Source organism: Trichosurus vulpecula, chromosome 4 (assembly GCF_011100635.1).
Source record: "Trichosurus vulpecula isolate mTriVul1 chromosome 4, mTriVul1.pri, whole genome shotgun sequence".
Taxonomy (NCBI): domain Eukaryota; kingdom Metazoa; phylum Chordata; class Mammalia; order Diprotodontia; family Phalangeridae; genus Trichosurus; species Trichosurus vulpecula.
The window spans coordinates 103,135,868-103,154,749 of NC_050576.1; the positions used below are offsets into that span (position 1 = coordinate 103,135,868).

General features: G+C 41.2%; 1 protein-coding gene across 8 annotated transcripts in view; it reads left to right on the plus strand.

Annotated features, from left to right (window-relative positions):
- PPP1R12B (protein phosphatase 1 regulatory subunit 12B) overlaps window positions 1-18,882 on the plus strand; it is a 256,546-nt gene that overhangs the window by 146,230 nt on the left and 91,434 nt on the right. For 7 of the 8 annotated variants that reach the window (XM_036757286.1, XM_036757291.1, XM_036757288.1 and 4 more), the window contains 5 exons: window positions 5,379-5,469; window positions 10,912-11,118; window positions 12,210-12,393; window positions 12,488-12,600; window positions 14,728-14,766. In XM_036757286.1, the coding sequence (XP_036613181.1) occupies window positions 5,379-5,469; window positions 10,912-11,118; window positions 12,210-12,393; window positions 12,488-12,600; window positions 14,728-14,766 (634 nt within the window). Of the gene's footprint in view, window positions 1-5,378; window positions 5,470-10,911; window positions 11,119-12,209; window positions 12,394-12,487; window positions 12,601-14,727; window positions 14,767-15,050; window positions 15,238-18,882 lie in introns of those variants that run through there. The other variant, XM_036757294.1, reaches the window with a different exon arrangement.

Sequence of the window (18,882 nt, forward strand, 5' to 3'; positions counted from 1 at the left end):
TCCTAAAATATTGTGTGCAGTCTCCCAAGACAGAATTTAATTACTCCACCTTTTTCCTATGCTCATGGTATATTGAGGACCACTGTAATTTGTAGAGAGAAAAGATAGTGTCAAACTGTGAGGACGGACTTAAATTTTCAGAGTAAAATATTGAGTACCTACTGACTAAATAGCACAGTTAGAATCCTACAAACAAAATAAACACATATACACACTGGCACACGTGTGTGCATGCTCCGGTCCCAGGCAGTACAGGTACACTACTTTCTCTATCACGGTTCGGCAGTACATTAATAGGAATAGAGGGAGCATATGGTGAGGATGATTCATTGGTGGAACTTGATACAGCAAAGTGTCATTAGGACAAGGGAGTAAGGAAATGTGTGCATGCAAATACATATGTGGATGAAGGGAGGGAAGGAGCCAGAGAGAAAGCAGAAAGAGAATCAATCAAAAGCAGAGTTGAAATCCCTTCAGTCTCTTCCTGTGTCGTAGTTTAATAGTGAACTTAAGGGAGTGGACTGGAAATACTATTTGGTTGGGATGCCAGAAAGTTTAGCAGTGGGATGTTAGTAGCTTTGTCATAATTTAGAAGTTTTTGTTACTGTATCATGAATTAAGGTGTATTCTACTTTTTATCACCATGAGGAATAATGAAATATGCAGATAAATGGGGAAACCACAAGAACATGTGGTGATAGAGACCATGATTGTTACCCTGAAATGGACAGATTCTTTATCTGGAAGGAAATTCAGGACAGTATCATCCATCTGTTGGGTTCCTCTCCAGTGATTGATTTGTGAAATAGAGCCTATCTAGGAAATACAGTGCTGGATTTCAAGGACCTGAGTTCTTTTTGCGGTGCTATGATGTATCCACAAGGTGACCTTAAGCCTGTTATTTCCCTTCTATTATCCTAATAGAATACTGAGAAAAGGAGGATTACTAAATAGGCCTTTTTCCTGTATCACTGAGATATCTAGATTCATAGCATGGGGGTGTTATTTTTTTGTTACTGATGGGATTTTTTTTTTAAATGAGTAACAAGCTTTGAAATCTTCAAAGACAGACAAATTTTTCCTTATAGCCGTCCCTTAGGCCTGTGGTATAGTAGAAAAAGTGCAAGTCAGAGGACCCAGGGTCATTCCAGCACTTCTACTTAGTACAGTGTGTCCTTAGGGCCAGTCATTTGCCTTCGGGGTTTCAGTTTCTTCATTTGTAAAGTAAGAGGTTTGAACTAGATGATCTCTGAGGTTCCTTCCAGCTTTAAATCAATGATCCAATGCTTACTAATTTTCTTCTTCCTTTTAGAACCTCGTTAGAGTCCTCTAGACAAGATGGGGAGTAGTGTGAATTGAACAGGAGACTGCTGGGAGCGGGATTGGACATTGGGGAGAGGAGGGTACAATGTATTTCCCCCTTCTTTTTTGCATCTCTCTCATCCACTGTTGTTTCCATCCCAGATATAAAGTATTAGATAGATACCCTCACCTTGGATTAAAAGTAGCAATCAAATGTTTAACTGTCACCAGGACTTGGATTGGGTGATAATTTTGGTTAGAGTGAACCCTTGATGTTGCTATCACCCACAAGAATTATACCTTCATAGCCTGAAATTCCTTTATCAGATCATATCAACCTCCTATCATTCTGTGTCTTTGCCTTACCCTCTTAAATGTATCCTTCTGACCCTTCTATTGTACTCCGCCCCCATGTGTGATTCCTGATGTATAACAAGCTTCCTTTCATTTTTGAGCCTCTTTTTCTCATGCTTCTCCCATCTTCTGGCACTTATGTAGACTTGCCTTCCCCCAGATGATAGTGCTTTCCTAACTGCCTTCACTAGCACTGGGTGCGCTTACTTTCATGCCTCCTGACACACTAGTCCTAGAGGAAGGAATTGGAATACTTCTGGCTCCTCACTGCTGCTTTCATACTCTCCTTTTGCCTCTGTCACTCAGAGACTTCTCCCTTTCTTTTATATTTGCTTTATCCAAATTTTTCTTCCAATTTTGATTCTGGTATCAATTACTTACCAACCTACAGATCATTCTATCTCCTTTCCCAAGGAGTTCAGCATATGCTTCACAGTTTTTCACCTCAAACACCCTAATCTCCCCTTTTCAAAATCTTCTCATCTTTTATAGTCCACTCTCTTCTCCACCACAGCTCAACATTCCCTGTAAGTGTTCTTCTTCTACAGTCAGAAGCTCTGAAATTAGGTTCTCAGATCATATTCTGTGATATTTTTGTTTTCACCATAACCTCCAGTCCTTCTATCCCTCAGTACTGTTCCAGACCATCGTCTTAAATCAAATCTCACTTTCCTTTTTTTCCTCAATTTTATACCATACTCTAACCCTGAATTATTCTCACCATCTACTTCCTTCACCCCTGCTAATGAATGGTTGATCCAAGCTAGAAAAAGTCATGCAACTCTGTTAACTGAGACCACTGCAGATTTGTGTAATCTAATTTCAACTGTCCCTAGCCACAAGAAGACAATACAGGTAGTTTGCTTCATGCCTTTCCAAAATACGTAAAATCTCATGGTAAAAACCACAGAGCTTAATGGGGGAAATGGGGATACAACTCTGAAAACTTTGTTAGTGATACATTAAAAAAATGGATACCTAATTTAAAAAAAAGCAAACTAATTTTATACCTGTTAGAAGGTTAAGGACTACCGAAATACTACAATAAATAATTGGTGGAATGGGTGGGTGAGAACATTTTGTTCCAGTGGCCAAGAAAATGATTGAAGCAGCCACTGTGGAGCACTTGGAACTTGGTCAGACATCTAAGATGCCAAGGTCATCCAATGCAGCCTGGGCCATTGCCAGTCATCCTGACTTTTATCTTGCCACTGGACTCTGATGACTCTGGAAGCAAGAGTGAGGCTGACGACTTTGTGCAACTCTGCTTCACTTAGATCCAATTCGTGCATGAGCCAAGACATCATGGGTAATGTCATTGGTCCTTTTCGAAATGAAGGACAAACAACAACAATGAATAATGGCTTGTCATGGCCTTGAGCTTAGCCTCAGGCTGTTGCTCAGCCTGTGTCCCTGGGTGAGCTTCAGGAGAAAGTTGGACAGGGAACAAGTTGGACTGGCTGAAACTTGAGCTGGAGGTCATGGCAGTAGGGGTTGCGGTTGGGGTTGGGGGTAGTTTGGACCAGCATTCCTACACACACAGCTTCTACTGCACCAAAAGATACACATTAAAAGTGGCACTTTGCCTTGTCAAAGAACTGGAAGTAGGGGTTGGAAAGGGTTGAGCTTGTGAGTTATTGTGAAGTGTGCATTTTTCTGCATACTTACTGTTTCTCGGGGAAGAAATTACACAGAAGCAAATTCAAAATTTACATTATGCCCAAAATGTTCTCTAATGTATAAATCACTTTGAAACAAATCACATTTTAAATACAAACATTATAACAGAACTACCTGTACTTTTACTCCTTAATTGATCCTCTATCCCATCCCTTTTAAAGTGTTCCAAACCTTCTTGATTTATCTAGCCTCATACTTTACTGAGAAAATAGGAACTATTTACCATGAGCTCCTCCTCTCCCTTTCTATTCATCTTTTGACATCACCTTCCATTCTCTTCTATTGCCCTACTTTCTGATGAAGAGATGACTCTTCTTCTTGCCAAGGTCATTCCCTCTACATGTACCCTTGTTTGCTTTCCATCTTCTACAGTAGTTGCCTCCATAGTCAACCCCTTTCCTCTGTATCCTACAGTCTTTCCCTTATCTATTGAATTCTTCCCTGCTTCCCAAACATTTCTAAGTCTTCATCATCCTTAAAAACCAGGGGGCAACTAGGTGGTACAGTGAGTAGAGCACCGGCCCTGGAATCAGGAGGGACTGAGTTCAAATCTGGTCTCAGACACTTGACATACTTATTAGCTGTGTGACCTTGGGCAAGTCACTTAACCCCAATTGCCCTGCCTTCCTCCCTCCAAAAAAAACCAAAACCCTCACCAGACCTGATCATCCTCTCACACTATCATTCTATAGCCTTCTTCCTTTTTATAGCCGTACCCCTTGATAAAGCTGTCTACATTTATTGTCTCTATTTCCTCTCCTCTCCCTCTTTTCTCAACCAGTGGTAATCTGGTTTCTTACCTCATCACTTAACTGAAACTGCCTGCTCCAAAACTACTAATGATCTCTTCGGTGCTAAATCTGATGGCTTTTTCTCTGTCTTAATTTTTCTTGACCCCTCTGTAACATTATTTACCACCTTCTCTTCTGGGTTACTCTCTCTTCTCTGGTTTTTGTAACACTGCTTATTCTAGGTTCTCTTCTTCCCAATGTGACTCTTCCTTTCTCAGTCTCCTTTACTGGATAATCATTCATGTCATACCCCCTAAATTTGGATGTACCTCAAGGAGCTGTCTTCTGTCCCTTTTCTTTTCTCTCTTCTTTCTCACTTGATGATCGCCTCAGCTCCCATTGGTTTGATTGTTATCTATCTATAGATAGTTTCAAATCTACATATCAACACTAGTACCTTCCCTGAGCTCCAGTTCTTCATCTCCTGCTTTTAAAACTGGATGTCCCACAGGCATCTCAAATTCAGCATGTCAAAATAGAACTCTGTCTTTCCTCAAAACACATCCTTCTTCCAGACATCCCTATTTTTCTCAAGGACACCACCATCTTTACAGTCACCCAGGTCCACAACCTCAGCATCATCTTTGACTTTTTATTCTCTTTTAGTCCACATGTGCAATTAATTGTCAGATTTTGTCATTTCAACTGCCACCTCTCTCACATCCCCTCAAGTGGCCCTCACTTTTTGCCAGGATTATTGCTATAGTTTCTTAATAATTGGGTCCTCCAACTTGAGTCTCTCCCCACTCCCATCCTCTTCACAGCTGCCAGAGTGATTTCTCACCGAGGAACTCTCCCACTTGTTAAATTCTGGTGATTCGCTATTGTCTTTAGCATTAAGTTTAAACTGTTATTTGGCTCCTAAAGTCATTCACAACTAACAGGCATCTATTAAGTAACTACTATCTGCCTGGCAATGTGCTGGGACACAAAGACGAAGATGAAATAGACCTGCCCAGGGAGAGCTTACCTTCTTTTGGGGAAGACAACATGCACATATATAAGTATGTACACCATCTATACAAAATTGATCGAAGGTGATGTGCAGGGGGAGGAAACTGATAATGGGGAAGTGGAAGGTTTCATGTAGAAAAATGGTATTTGAGTGACTCTTTGAAGGACATATTCCCTGGTAAATACTAGGCACCTAATAGATGCTTGCTGATGGATTGATTGATAATGAAATATCAGTGATTCTATATGTGTAGCAGGGTACTGTTATTCTAACGTTGATTTTTAATTCTCTGTCAGGTCATATCTAACACCTGTACGGGACGAGGAAGCAGAGTCCCAGCGGAAAGCACGGTCCAGACAAGCTCGGCAGACTCGAAGATCCACCCAGGTGAATCAAGTCAAATCGAGCAAGAGTGTGATTCTTCTTTCTGTCTGTCTCCCCAGTTATATACCTTTGTCTCTTTCTTCTTCTACGGTGATTAGTTTGGATTATCTGTAAGTGAAGTAGCAAATTGTGAAGTAGGTGCTTGATAGAACCTCCTTACTATCCAGAAGCTGTTAACTTCCAGTGTGGTCTTGGGATCTGACCATCGACATATGACCACTGGAACTCAGTTATGCAACCAGGTATTGAATATCTGCTATGTTCAAGGCACTGACCTCTGCTATAGAACTAAAAAGACAAAAATGAAAAATGCCCCTGCTTTTTAGGAGGGGTTACAATATGTCCCCAAATAAGTAAATCTAAGCAAATTTAAAAAGAAAGAACATTAAGAACTGTGTCAGGAAATCAGGAAAGGCTTCCCAAAGGAGGGAGCAAGGAAACTAAGGATTCTAAGACAAAAAAGTGAGGGAAAAGTGTTTTCCAGGTGTGGGGGACACCCTGTGCCAAAGGTGTGTTGCAATATTGAGTCCTTGGCATGGCTAATACATCATTTTGGCTAAATTGTAGATTGTGTTAAAGGGAGCGATGTGCTGTGGAAGTAGAAGTCACATTGTGCAGAGCTTTGAATGCCAGATGTAGGACTTTTTATTTTGTCCTAGAAGCATTAGGTAACTACCAAAAGCTTTTCCTCTTTCTGTTGAGAGCATGCGGTCTTCTCAGTAACCCAAGTCATGTTGGACTCTTCCTTCTCCTGCAGCTTGCATGTTAGATCATTTACCAAATCTCAGTAATTCTAACTCCACAATAATGTTTATACATATATAATATATAATCATATATATATATATATTGCTATATAATTTATAATATAGATATTCTCTCCAGTCACAGAGCCCCCACTTTCATTCAGAGCCGGTGGATATTTATAGCCTCTCCATCGATCTTCGCATATTTTCAGTCTCTCCTTTCTCCACTTCATCTTCCGTGTAATCATCCTAAAGTTTATCTACATACCTCGCCTTCTATTGGCTGAAGGAAAAAAAATGCAAGTTCTTCAGCCTAGCAGTTAAAGCTTTTCATAATCTGGCTCCAGACCACCTACCTTTTCAGCCCATTTTATGAGCTTCTCTTTTACACACTTTATAGTCCAGTCAGACTGGACTTCTAGTTATTCTTAGAACCTAGTATTTCATCTCCTGCTTCCTTGCATTTGCTCAGTCTGTCCACCGTAGCCGGAATGTACCCCTTCCCGCCTCTGCCTCTCAGAATCTTTACCTTTCTTGAGGTTCGTTTCAAGTGCCGTCTCCAGGAAATTTCCCCTGAAGGAGCATCAAGGTGGTACAGCGATCAGAGCCCTGGACCAGAGTCAGGAAGACCCGAGTTCAAATGTGGTCTCAGATGCTTAGTAACTGTGTGACCCTGGGCAAGTCACTTAACCTTTGTTTGCCTCAGTTTCTTGTATTGTAAAATGGAGATAGCAGCAGCACCTACCTTTGAGGGTTGTTGTGTGAATCAGATGAAGTACTTTTGCTGAATGCTTTGCCAACCTTGAGGCGCTCTATCAATGCTCGTTATTCTTATTATTGTTAGCATCCTCTTCCTCCCGGTTGTTAGAGTTTTCTATGCCCTCAGTTTATTTTGTGTTTAATAACCTATGTACCTGCTTTACATTCTACTCGGAAGGTAGCATGTGCCAAACACTGTTCTAAGTGCTAGGGATACAAAAGGAGGGGAATGACCATTTCTGCCCTCGAGGGGCTCACAGTCCAATGGGAAAGTCAGCGAGCTCTAGATAGGAAGAATAGGAAACAATTAAGAGAAGGAAGGCACTGGAATTAGGGCAGTTGGGAAAACCTTCCTGTAGAAGATGGGGTTTTAGTTGACTTGAAGGAAAACCAGTAGGCAAAGATAAGAAGGGAGAGCCTTCCAGGCTTCGGGGAACCTAGAGAATGGAGTGTGTTGTGAGAAAAGCAGCCTGGAGTTGGTGTCACTGGATCAAAGAACAGTATGTCTAGGAATGAGGGAGGAGTAAGAAGGATGGAAGGAGATTACTTGTGCAGGTAGGGAGGTGGGTCTTGGTAAGGCACAAGACCTCCTCCCCCTATGACAACAGTGAAGGAGGAGGTGGGGCAGAAGGCATCTGAGTGATATGAGATGAGGAAGAGGGGGAAAGGGAGTTCGGGGCAAATGGCCTCAATTTTTCTTCCTGTAAAACATGAGGCAAGTTTCTCAGTTGAGAGGTTGGGGGCAGGGAGAGCCATGGGAAGTTTGGGAAGGGATGAAAATGTTTGGAAGAGCCACTTTGGAGAACAGGATGGTGAGTTAATAAGGAAGGTAAAGCAGGATTGTGTAGTGGCAGTGAGGGTCCAGTTGAGGGTGTGTAACATAAATTTGTAGTGGACAGTAATTTGTGTCGTTTTCTTCACCTACATTCAGCAGGATGTGTATAGGCTGAAAGTGGTAGATAGCGGGAGTGATCCAAGAATGAAGCTTGGCAGGGCACAATCAGCAGTATGATAAGGGAGCCAGGGACTCAAGAGAACAGCATTAAGTTGAACTGGTTCATCAAGGGGTCAAGACAGAAAAGAGGAGAGAATGATGACTACAAGGATGGGTGGATGAAGAGTAGAGTTTTGTAAGGGAAGGCAGAGGGAGAGGTCGAAAGCCAGTAGATTATGGTCAGATAAGGGGATATTGGAATTCTTGAGCTTGGAAGTAGTACATTTGTGGGTGATGACAAGATTGTGGCTTAAGGAAATGAGTAGGTTAAGGAACTACGTGGTTAGGGGGTTTGAGGGAGAGTTAATATGAATGTTGTAGTTCCTCAGTATGTGAGCACGAGATATATAAAAACATGATAATCTGAGGAGAGGAAGACCTCTAGGAACTTGGGGAGTCAGAGAAGAGTTTCAGGAGGAGGTGGTATCTGAGATGATACTTGAAGGAAGCAAGGATTCCAAGAGGTAAAGGGGAGGAGGAAGTATATTCTGAGCAAGGGAAATTTCTTGTTCCAAGGATTAGAGGCAGAAGATGGCATGCTAGTCCAGAGAATAGTCTGGGCAGGACATAAAGTGCATGAAATGAAGTAGGAAGATTAAAGCTAGGTTATGGGAGGCTTTAAATACAAAGCTGAGGAGTTGGTGTTTGTCCTTGAATCAGAAGGATCAGCTGAAGACTTTAGAGGAGAGGAGTAGCTTCTTCTAAATACATCCAAGTCTCTTCAATCCTTAACAGTCCTCCTCCCTTTGCCTCAATCTATCATCCTGGTTTTTTTTCCTTTTCTTTCACAGCCAAACTCCTAGAAAAAGCTCTTCATACCCATTGCCTGTAGTGCTGTTCCTCACTCCCTTCTCAGTCCTCTACATTTTAGCTTTTGAATTAATCACTCAGCTGAGATTGACCTTTTCAAAATTATCCATGATCTCTTAATTGCCAAATAGGATAGTCTCTTTGTCAGTCCTTATCCCTCTTGATCATTTTGCAGCATTTAACACGGTTGACCACTTTCTCCTGGAGATGCTCTTAGAGTTTTAAAGACTTCTTTTGCTCTCTCTACTTGTTCTCCTACCTGCCTGACTGTTCTTTCTTAATCTCCTTTTCTGACTTTTCCATATCATCCCTCCTGACTGGAAGTGTTTCCAAAGGCTGTCCTGGGCCCTTTTCTCTCTCTACAGCTACTTGCTTGGAGACCTCATCAAACTCTATGGGCTTAATAATCCTTTCTAAGCAGATGATGCTCAGTTCTGTGTATTCAACCTACTCTCTTCCTTGATTTTTGGCCCCTTTCAAACTCAATACATCCAAAACAAAACTTCTTTCTGTCCCCAAGCCCACTCCTCTTCCACGTTTACATTTTTCCATCAAATGCGCCACAATTCTGCCAGCTTCTCAAGTTTAAAACCATGTATTATGTTTACTTCTCACTCTCTTACTCCACATTTCAGCTGCCAGAAACTTGCCATTTGTTGCAATATGCAACATTCCCCAAATCTTTCCTCTTCTCTCTACTCCCATGACTACCACTTTGATTCAGTCCCTTGTCTTCTCTTGCCTAGACTATTGCTTTGGCTTCCTAATTGATCATTCCTCACTCCATTGTGTCCTCCACAGAGCTGCCAAAATGGTAATCCTAAAACACAAGTCTGATTATGTGTTGCCCCTTCTCAATAAATCCCAGTGGCTCCCAATTGCTTCTAGGCTAAAATATACTCTTTTGTTTAGCTTTTAAAGCTCTTCACAACCTGATCCCAACCTCTCTTTCTAGCTTTATGTTATAGGATGCCCTAAAAGTCTTGGTGCAGTTTTAATCACTTTAATAACTTAAAACTGCACTAAGGTTTTTGGAATACCACGTATATTACTTTTTTCTCATAATCTAGACACACTGGCCTTCTGTTTGTTCTTCACACTTGGAGCTCCATCTCCCATCTTTGTGCCTTTAATGGCTGTCCACCATGCCTGGGATGCATCACCTCTTCACCTTTGATTTTGAAAGAAGGACCATTATCTACATGATGTCTTTCCTGATCCTCCTGTCTTTTAGTGCTCTCCCTCTCAAAATACCTTGTATTTATTTGTGTTTATTCTCTTTTTATTTATTCTGTTTGTAGTTATATGTGTCTGTCATTTCCCCATTAGAATGTAAATTCTATGCAAGTAGATATGGTTTCATATTGTTTTATTTGTTTCACCAGAACCTAGCAAAGTTTCTCATACATGGTAGGCACTTAACAAATAATTAACAAATAATTATGGATTGATTAACAAGTCTCTGGAGGACACTGGGTGCTGTAGGAAGCCTCCATTTGACATCCCTGCCATTTTTCTGTTTTTGCCTTGAGTTTGAATTTTTTTCTTCCCTAGGCCTAACTTTCTCACTGAGAGAAAAATGAGGCTCCTGCTTCTACCTCACCTTGGCAGCTATGGAGTCTCCATGTCTCTGACCTTCGGGATCTCTGGGGCTATTCTAATGATGGTTCTGAGAGCAACTAACCATGAACTAAGTGCTGTTGTGACAGGCAGCTCCCTATAGTAACGTATTTCCTGGAAATGAGAGTTGGAAGAGCCAAGGTATTGACTCTGAACTGTTTAGGACACAGACCTGAATGCTTTGCACACTGGGCTTTGTGCTTTTGCCTCAAGGCCATGTGTTTGGTCATTCCTTCTCAGCTTAATGGTCTTCATTTCAAGAGCCATTTGCCCTTCCTCAGGAGCCTGAGATTATTAATTCTAGTTGAGTTTTGCTTTTCAGCAGCCAAAAGTCACCCATCTATGTGGGAGGGATTTATCTGTGGACTGGAACTTGAAATAATAGGCAGGATGCTAAACTTCAAGGATCTAAATTTTGTTTCTACCCTTACTTTCCATCGGTTAAGCCAGGAAAGCTTTGGTTTAAAGTCTGACTTTTATCTCCCTGACTCTAAGGTCTCCCTCTCTCCACCCCAGGGTGTCACTCTAACTGATCTTCAAGAAGCAGAGAGGACTTTCAGCCGATCGCGGGCAGAAAGGCAATCTCAAGAACAGCCAAGCGAAAAAACTGAAAGTGGTCTGGAGGGACTCGAGGGCAGCAGTGAAAAACAGGAGCCACTCACAGCACTGACGAAAGAAACTGGAGAGAGCCAGCAGAGTGGGAGTAGGAGCTGGGAGGAGGAGGTAAACTGGTCTAGGCTGATCTGGGCTCTCCGCCACTACAGGGTGCGAATTTGTACCTGGAAGGAAAAGGAGGTGGAGAAACAATGTTTTGTGGATAAACTTTTGTAGCTGCAAGATAAACATCTACCAGTTATGAACAAATTTCTTCTCTTTTGGGTTATCCATGCTTCTTGCACAAATGTCTAGTCCTCCGAGTGAGAGATGCCCTTCACAGTTTAATAAAATTAGCAAACCCAGGAGTTTAAAGAGTAGCCTTTGCTCCAGTGAACACAAAAAGTCACTCACTGCTGAGACATTCTTCATGGGTTACTGCTTTTCTACTGGACTGAAATAGATAGATTAGGATTGGAAATAACTTTTCCATTTCTTTCTCCAGCCCTGAATGTTTGGACCTGGCCAGTTCTTTGTAGCACTTTGTTAAAAAGCATTCTTCCTTTGTGAAATGTTTCCCATGTCATAGCAGGGAACTTCTTTTCCTCTCTTTCTAGCTGCAGCCTCCTGTTGCAAAGATTTTACCAATGAACCAAATTAAGAGCTATATTGTTTGCCTTATTCATTAGGGTAAGAAACAAAAGGGGAAAGAAAAAGAAGAGTTGGGAAAAAATTATAAAAAATTAGCTTTTGCAAATGGGTAGAATACTGACATGTAGCTGCTGGGCTCTGCACTTGAGTTCTCATGCATCTGACTTCACATACTTATTGACCTTTTATTTTCCTAAGTATTAATTAGCTCTCCTCATTTTCCCAACTCCAAAGTACCATCTTCCCTATCATCTTTCTTCTTTCACCAAAAGAACTTTTTCTAATAAGGCAGATACAATTTAATTGTCCTTTACTGTGCTCAGGAAAAACATTCTTGGACTGCCTTCAGTATGGGGTTGATACAAACCATGCAGATCCTGGGAGTGTACTTTTTTAGGGCAGTTAATGGGCTGACTTTCAGTCTGCATGATCTGTCCTTGGTAGAGGAAGCTTCTCATTTTTACTAAGAGCCTTAGAGAAACTCATTTGTGAAAAATCTACAGTGAAAAAATTTACTCTTGTATGTTGGGAATTTACTTCTAACATCCAACCCTGTGGGTTATTTGTAGCCTTCTTATGGACGACTGAGGTACCTAACCCAGCAAAATAAACCCACAACACCAGTTTCTCCTTCTGGGTCAAACCCCTTGCTTTCCATTGGATCCCATCTCCTCCGGGCAAGTAGGTCTTCAGGTGTGGACTCTGAGAGTTCAGAAACTGCCACAAGCACTGCTAAAGACATGGAAAAAAATGGTATGTAGACCTTTTAAAACTAAAGTGAACCTTCTTCAGGGCTTGTAGGCCCACGTGCTAAAGACCTGTGCTACCTTTTGTTTTTGGTGGTTAGAGAGTGAAGATCCAGATTTGGATGACCAGTCCTCTAATAAGACATCCATCCGAGAGAGGCGCCGGCCCAAGGAAAGGCGAAGAGGTACAGGCATCAACTTCTGGACAAAGGATGTAAGTGGATGTGTTTCTTTGAGAACCTTATGTCACTGGTTTTCTTGGTGTTCTCTACAGAATAAATGGTCTCTACAATGGAGGCGGTGTTGACTTTTGTGTTTAGCTTCAATTTGGTGCCACACATCCAGCTGGCACTTAGAAAATATCCATGAAGAAAAGGAGAGTATCATGCCTCTGAGGCTATAAAATTATAGATAATCGTACTGGGAATTTAGGGGTTGGTGCCATAGAGGTATCAGACTCACCCGATGTTAGCTGTCCACAGCCCTCTTTCCCTTTGGACATTTAAAATAACAGTAGGAACTGGGAGGAAGAAGTCTACTAGTTATGAACAAATTTCTTCTCTTTGGGGTTATTCATGCTTCTTGCACAAATGTCCAGTCCTCCAAATGAGAGACGACCCTCACAGTTTAATAAAATTAGCAAACCCAGGAGTTTCTATTGTGCTTTAATGTTTTCAAAGTGCTTTCCTCAAAAACCCAGTGAAATAGTAATAGCTGGCTTTTATCTGTCATTTTGGGGTCTATAAAGTGCTTCCTTCACAATAGCACAAAAAGGGAGAGTAGTGTAATGGTATTACTTCTATTTTTAGATAAAGAAACCCAGACTCAGAAGAGTTTAAGTGACTTGCCCCGTTCATTTGGCTAGTAAGTATTGGAGCTGGGACCTGAAACCACATCTTCTAACTCCAAGACTAGTGCTCTTTCTGCTGGACCAGACCGCTAAATAGCACAGTGGACAGAGCTTTAGGCCTGGAGTCAGGAAGACCTGAGTTTAAATGTGGCCTCAGACACTTACTAGCTGTGAGACCCTGGGCAAATCACTTAACCACTGTTTGCCTCAGTTTCCTCAACTGTAAAATGGGGATAATCATAGGTAATAAAAACTTTGTAAGGTTTTTGTGAGGATCAAATGAGATACTATTTTTAGGGTGTTCAGCACAGTGCCTGATAGAGACATAAATGCTTATTCCCTTCCCTCTCCCTTACACTACACACACTCAGGAAACCACATTTATGTATACAGAACTCTGTATTAAATATTGTAAGCAAATACAAGGCCATGAGGAACTTTTGATGGGCAAAAGGAAGGGACCACATAAGCACACACTCACGTGAATACAATCAACTCAAATATTTATGGAATCATAGACTGTTAGAACTGGAACAGAACCTAGAGATCATCTGGTCTGACCCCCTCAGTTTACAGCTGAGAAAACAGAGGCCTTTGATAAGTGAAGTACTTGCCTCTAACATCACACAGATTGTGGTGGAGTCAGAAGTCAAACTCAGTTTACCTTTATACTCTTTAAAGCCCTTTATACTCCATTACTACTATAATGCATAGATAATCGGGGGAAAAAAAGCATGGATGATTGCAAAGTCATTTTGAAAATAGATATATGCTCCAATAAAAGGGACTGTGTTTAAACACTTTCCTTTCTTGGTCTTGTGGCATAGCTGAGGAATCAGCATGGACTATGACTCCTAATTATCATGGATAACTTGAAAATGTCAGTCCATTCATAGACAAGATGATGAGGGTAGTAAAATAGTCATCTATTATAAGCTATTCTCTTGGTAGAGATCTTTACTTGTTTTGAAAGTGCAGTGTAGGGGAAAGAGAATTGGACTGGGGAGTCAGAAGACCTGAGTTCTGGCAGTTGCTACCTCTGTAGCTGTGAAAATCATTGAACTTTTGAGCCTCAGTCTCCTCATTTATAGAATTATTTGCTCTACCTAATTTGCAAGGCTGTTGTGAGAAAGCCCCTTATAAATGATAATGCTCATGCAGTTCTTAGTTTTTCCAAAGGTGATATAAAGTGAAACTAGGAAGAGGAAAGTTGCTTCTCTTTGTTAGTAGATGGTTTGATTGATAAGACCTCTTGTTTACACAAAATTCATTTAAAGTGTTGATCTGCAGTTAATATTCCTTAGCTTTCAACCTATGATGCCCATTGAAAGGGAGCAGCGGCATCAAAGCATCACTTGGCAGTCACCTTTTGGTGCCCATCAAGCAGCTTCTGGCTTGAAACACTGGGAGGGTAAGTGGTGGGAACTGACTTTGTGGCTGCCACAGGTGCTGTGACAGTGACTGGCCTCTCTCTCTCTCCTCTCTTTTCAGGGAGACGAAGATGTCACAGAAGACATGAAAGAGGCATGGGTAAGTGAAAGGCCAGTGAGACATATCCCTCTAGGGTCAGCTCTGCTTGCATGCATGGAGTTGTAATGGAGGGAGCAACAGATCTCATGTAGCCTAGTTGGCTAATGAAGATGTCTGGGTTCAAGTTAGCTATCTGTGGGGGTTTGGAAACAGTCATTCCACTAAGAGGCATAATTTATTAGTTATCCTGTGTTCTTAGGAAGATCTCCAAAGCTATGACCTTGAATTAGATTTATGTTCTTCAACAACAGTCTGATAAGACCTGTCTTCTCTCTTTCTCAAAGAGGTATTAGAAGATTATGGGAAATTCTTTTAACTCTTTGGAAGAAAAGTAATGTGGTCAGTTCCTGTTTATCTGTACCAATGAAGAGGAAGAAACATGGATAATGTAAAGCATCAGATATCTCCAGAGCCATTCATAGATAATGAGGGAAAAAAAGCATGAATGATTGCAAAGTCATTTTGAAAATAGATATACGCTCCAATAAAATGGACCATGTTTAAACACTTTCCTTTCTTGGTCCTGTGGCATAGTTGAGGAATCAGCGTGCACTGTGTCTTTAGAATATAATCAGACACCCAAGAAACAAGCCCTTCTGACACTATAGTTAGAGACCTGGAGATCCCTAGCTGGTTAGAGGACAGGGAAAACCCCAGCTCACTCCACATAAACCACAAAGGGTATAATTTTCTTGAGGATAATGGAGAATGAAATATATTGTTCTTACAGTCATTCTTTGCAAAAAGAAGGATTTGTATGTTGGCTAAAAGATTTAAAGACTGCCACACAAGTTCTTTGTTATGGAAAATAGTATATAATGGAGGTTTGTTGCTCTTTATCTTTGTTGTTGGTTTTCACAACCAAATCATAGTCCCAGAAGTGCTTTAGAATATCACATAGAAAATCAGCAACTGAGTCAACTCCAGCAAATGAAGGAGCAAGTGGAGCAAATGTTTTATCACTTTTACTTCTGTATTTGAGCTGAAATTCCAAAAAGCCACCTCCAATGCCACCTCCACACCTGAGGTGTGGGTAGAGGAAGGAAATGTGGGCGAAGTATTGGAAATTTTTCTGGGAAAAGTTATGTCACCCTAACAGAGTGACAGAACTGAATGGCACCAGACTCTCTAGGGTGCTAAGTCCATGAAGAGAATTGAGAATGAATTTAGTTCAATTCAATGGATGGAGGATTTGGTGTCATGGAACAAATCTTTTTTCAGTGGCATTCAGGTTTTTTTAAACCTTTCTGTATTTCTTGGCATTAGAAGTACCTCCAGGTAGTATATTATAAGTATTTCAAGGTGTCTTAGCCTGGAGCTCCACATAAGCAGAATTGAGAAAAACTGGATAAGGTAATGCCTTGAGACATCTCACTTTAAGTCCATTTACGAAAAACTAAAGAGTAGATCTAACTAGTGAAGACAAGCTGGTGTCTTCAAGGACTAGAGTAAAAGTTACTTGACAACTTGAAAAAGAATCCACTTACCCAGTTTCCTGGAGCACCTGCCAACAAATGCCAAATATTTACCCCATATGCCTTTTGAGGGAAGTTCAAATTGATTAGAATAGTCTCTCAGTTATTAACCTTTAGGTGCCAGTATTATGATATGTGAGAATGAACATGGTCCAAGTCTTAGAGAATTAATCTCCACAAATGATGCAGAAGTTAAAGCTGTTGTTGGATCAGCAGAGAGAAAAAAAGTACCGTAAGAATTTTTTTTAGCCCCTCTATTTGAGCCAGTGTATTGTAGTGCAAGTATTAATTATTGGTTCTCCTACTCCCATTTCCCCTCCCTTCCAATACTGGCAAGTGTGAGACCACTCAGTACCAGCCTGCATGCCTGGTCACAGCCCAATCTAAATTACCGCAGTTCTGCTCTAAGACAAGTGGCTGGCAGCATCTTAAAACTGCTCACTCTCCCTTATTGCATGTCCATCCATCAAAGTGGCAGCTCCCCAGCTCTGTTCTGTCAGGAAAAAGAAAAACCTGGCAGCCAGGCATACAGAGTGCTGGACTTGGATGAAAATGTCCCTTTGGCGGATCAAAATGGGCATTGTTCTTTCCCCTCAGATCTGTTTTTAATTCAGTGAAACTATAGCTGCTATTGAGGTAAACACAATTCCCTTTCCCTTTCCCTGGCCTGGGTATTGAGATTGCTTATTTTCATTAAAGCCGCTAGTTGGCAAAGTGGATGGAATGCGGGGACTGGAATCACACAGTAGGTGTTCCTTCCTACTTTCTTTCCTTCCTTCCTTCCTTCTTTCCATCCATCCTTCTTTCCTTATTTCTTTGCATCCTTCCTTCCTTCCTACCTTCTTTCCTTCCTTCCTTATTTTCATCCATCCTTCCTCCCTCCCTCCCTTCCTTCCTTATTTCCATCCTTCTTTCCTTCCTTCCTTCTTTCCATCCATCCTTATTTCTATGCATTCTTCCTTCCTTCCTTATTTCTATCCATTCTTCCTTATTTTCATCCATCCTTCCTCCCTCCCTCCCTTCCTTCCTTATTTCCATCCTTCTTTCCTCCCTTCCTTCCTTATTTCCATCCTTCTTTCCTTCTTTCCTTCCTTCTTGCCTTCCTTCTTGCCTGCCTGCCTGCATTCATAACCTTAATCCTCTGTACCTAGGCAGGGTTAGACCCAACATCACCATATTATGCATTTGGAGGTTTCCCCTATTTTAGAAGTTCTCCAGAAAACAGTTGCAACCTATCACGCATTTTTTGCTGTAGCAACATCAGAAGTCCTCTTTGTAACTTACCTGTATCCCTAAGGCATAATTTAAGCCCATTCTTTCATTTGCTCTTAAAGTGGAGAGTAACTGATTTATATCCTCTACATAGTAATTCTGCTGGTCATCAGTTCTGTTCAATGTTTGTTTGATGTTACCATTTTTCAACTTTGCCCCTACTCCAGAGCCCCTTCATGGATGACAGTGTTACTGCTTGTTGTTATCAATAAATTACCAAACTCAGAATGGGCAGGACTACAATCATGTTTTACTTACTGTAGATATTATAGCCTGTTGCTATGGAGAGCTGGGCTTTGTTCAAACTCAGGAAAGCACATAGTTCTCCTCTAAACCTGTCCCCATTCGGAAAACCTTGGACTGCTTACTGAAGAGGCACATTTTTTCTAGAAAGTGTTGACTCTTTGATGAAAGCTGTTTTGCACAGCAATTTGACTTTATTGTCTACATTAACAATTCATATGTGGCAAGGCAGTTTCCACTGGTCAAAACTCTTCCTGAGTCAGATTTGGTAAAAATAGAAACTAGGTCCCAATTACGTGTGAAAATGTAGGGATAAAACTTGAATTTCATTTGTAGTGTTTCCTCCATCAGTGCTAAAGAAATCAGGAGACTTGTTCCAGTGTCCGATATCTTAGTATATAGTGTAGATACAGCCTTAAACACACTTCCAAAAGGCAGCTGTTTGGATCTTCCCTGTTTTTTCTTATCTACCACTCTGACCGTTTTAAAAAAATTTCTTTGAGAAAAGTTTGTGCTATTTCTGCCTTTTTTCCCCACTTTAAGGATTTACTCCTTTGTGCATACCATTCCTAGAGCCAGTGTAGCTTTTATACTTGAATTCCTCACTAGAGGGCATACATGCTTAAGAGAAATGATGCTGCTAAGTGTAGAAAGGTAACCCTAGGGAACTTAGTGGAGGTCAGCCTGCTTTTATTTCAAAGGAATTGCTGAAGAGCATTACTAGCAGGAGATATCGGACTGTTTTCTAGCTTATAAATTGTTAGAGTTCCATAGGACTTTGGCGATCACCCCATCTGACCCTTCCTTCTTTGCAATTGGGGAAACCAAGCCCAGAAGCTTAAGTCACTTCCCCCAGTCATACACCTCACCAGTAGAAGAGCCAAGAGGAGAAGGCAGCAGCTCATTTAGGGAAGGGGATAGTGCAGTGGACTTGGAGTCCCGAAAACAGGATTTGAATCTTGTACAAGATGCCTATGACTCTGGGCCTTAATTACTTTATGTGCAGCATGGGAAAAGCAGTAGCACCTACCTCATAGGCTTGTTGTAAGGACTAGATAAATGATGCATGTTAAGTGTTCTGCCAACCTTGAAGCGCTCTAAAATGTGAGCTATTATATTATTGGCA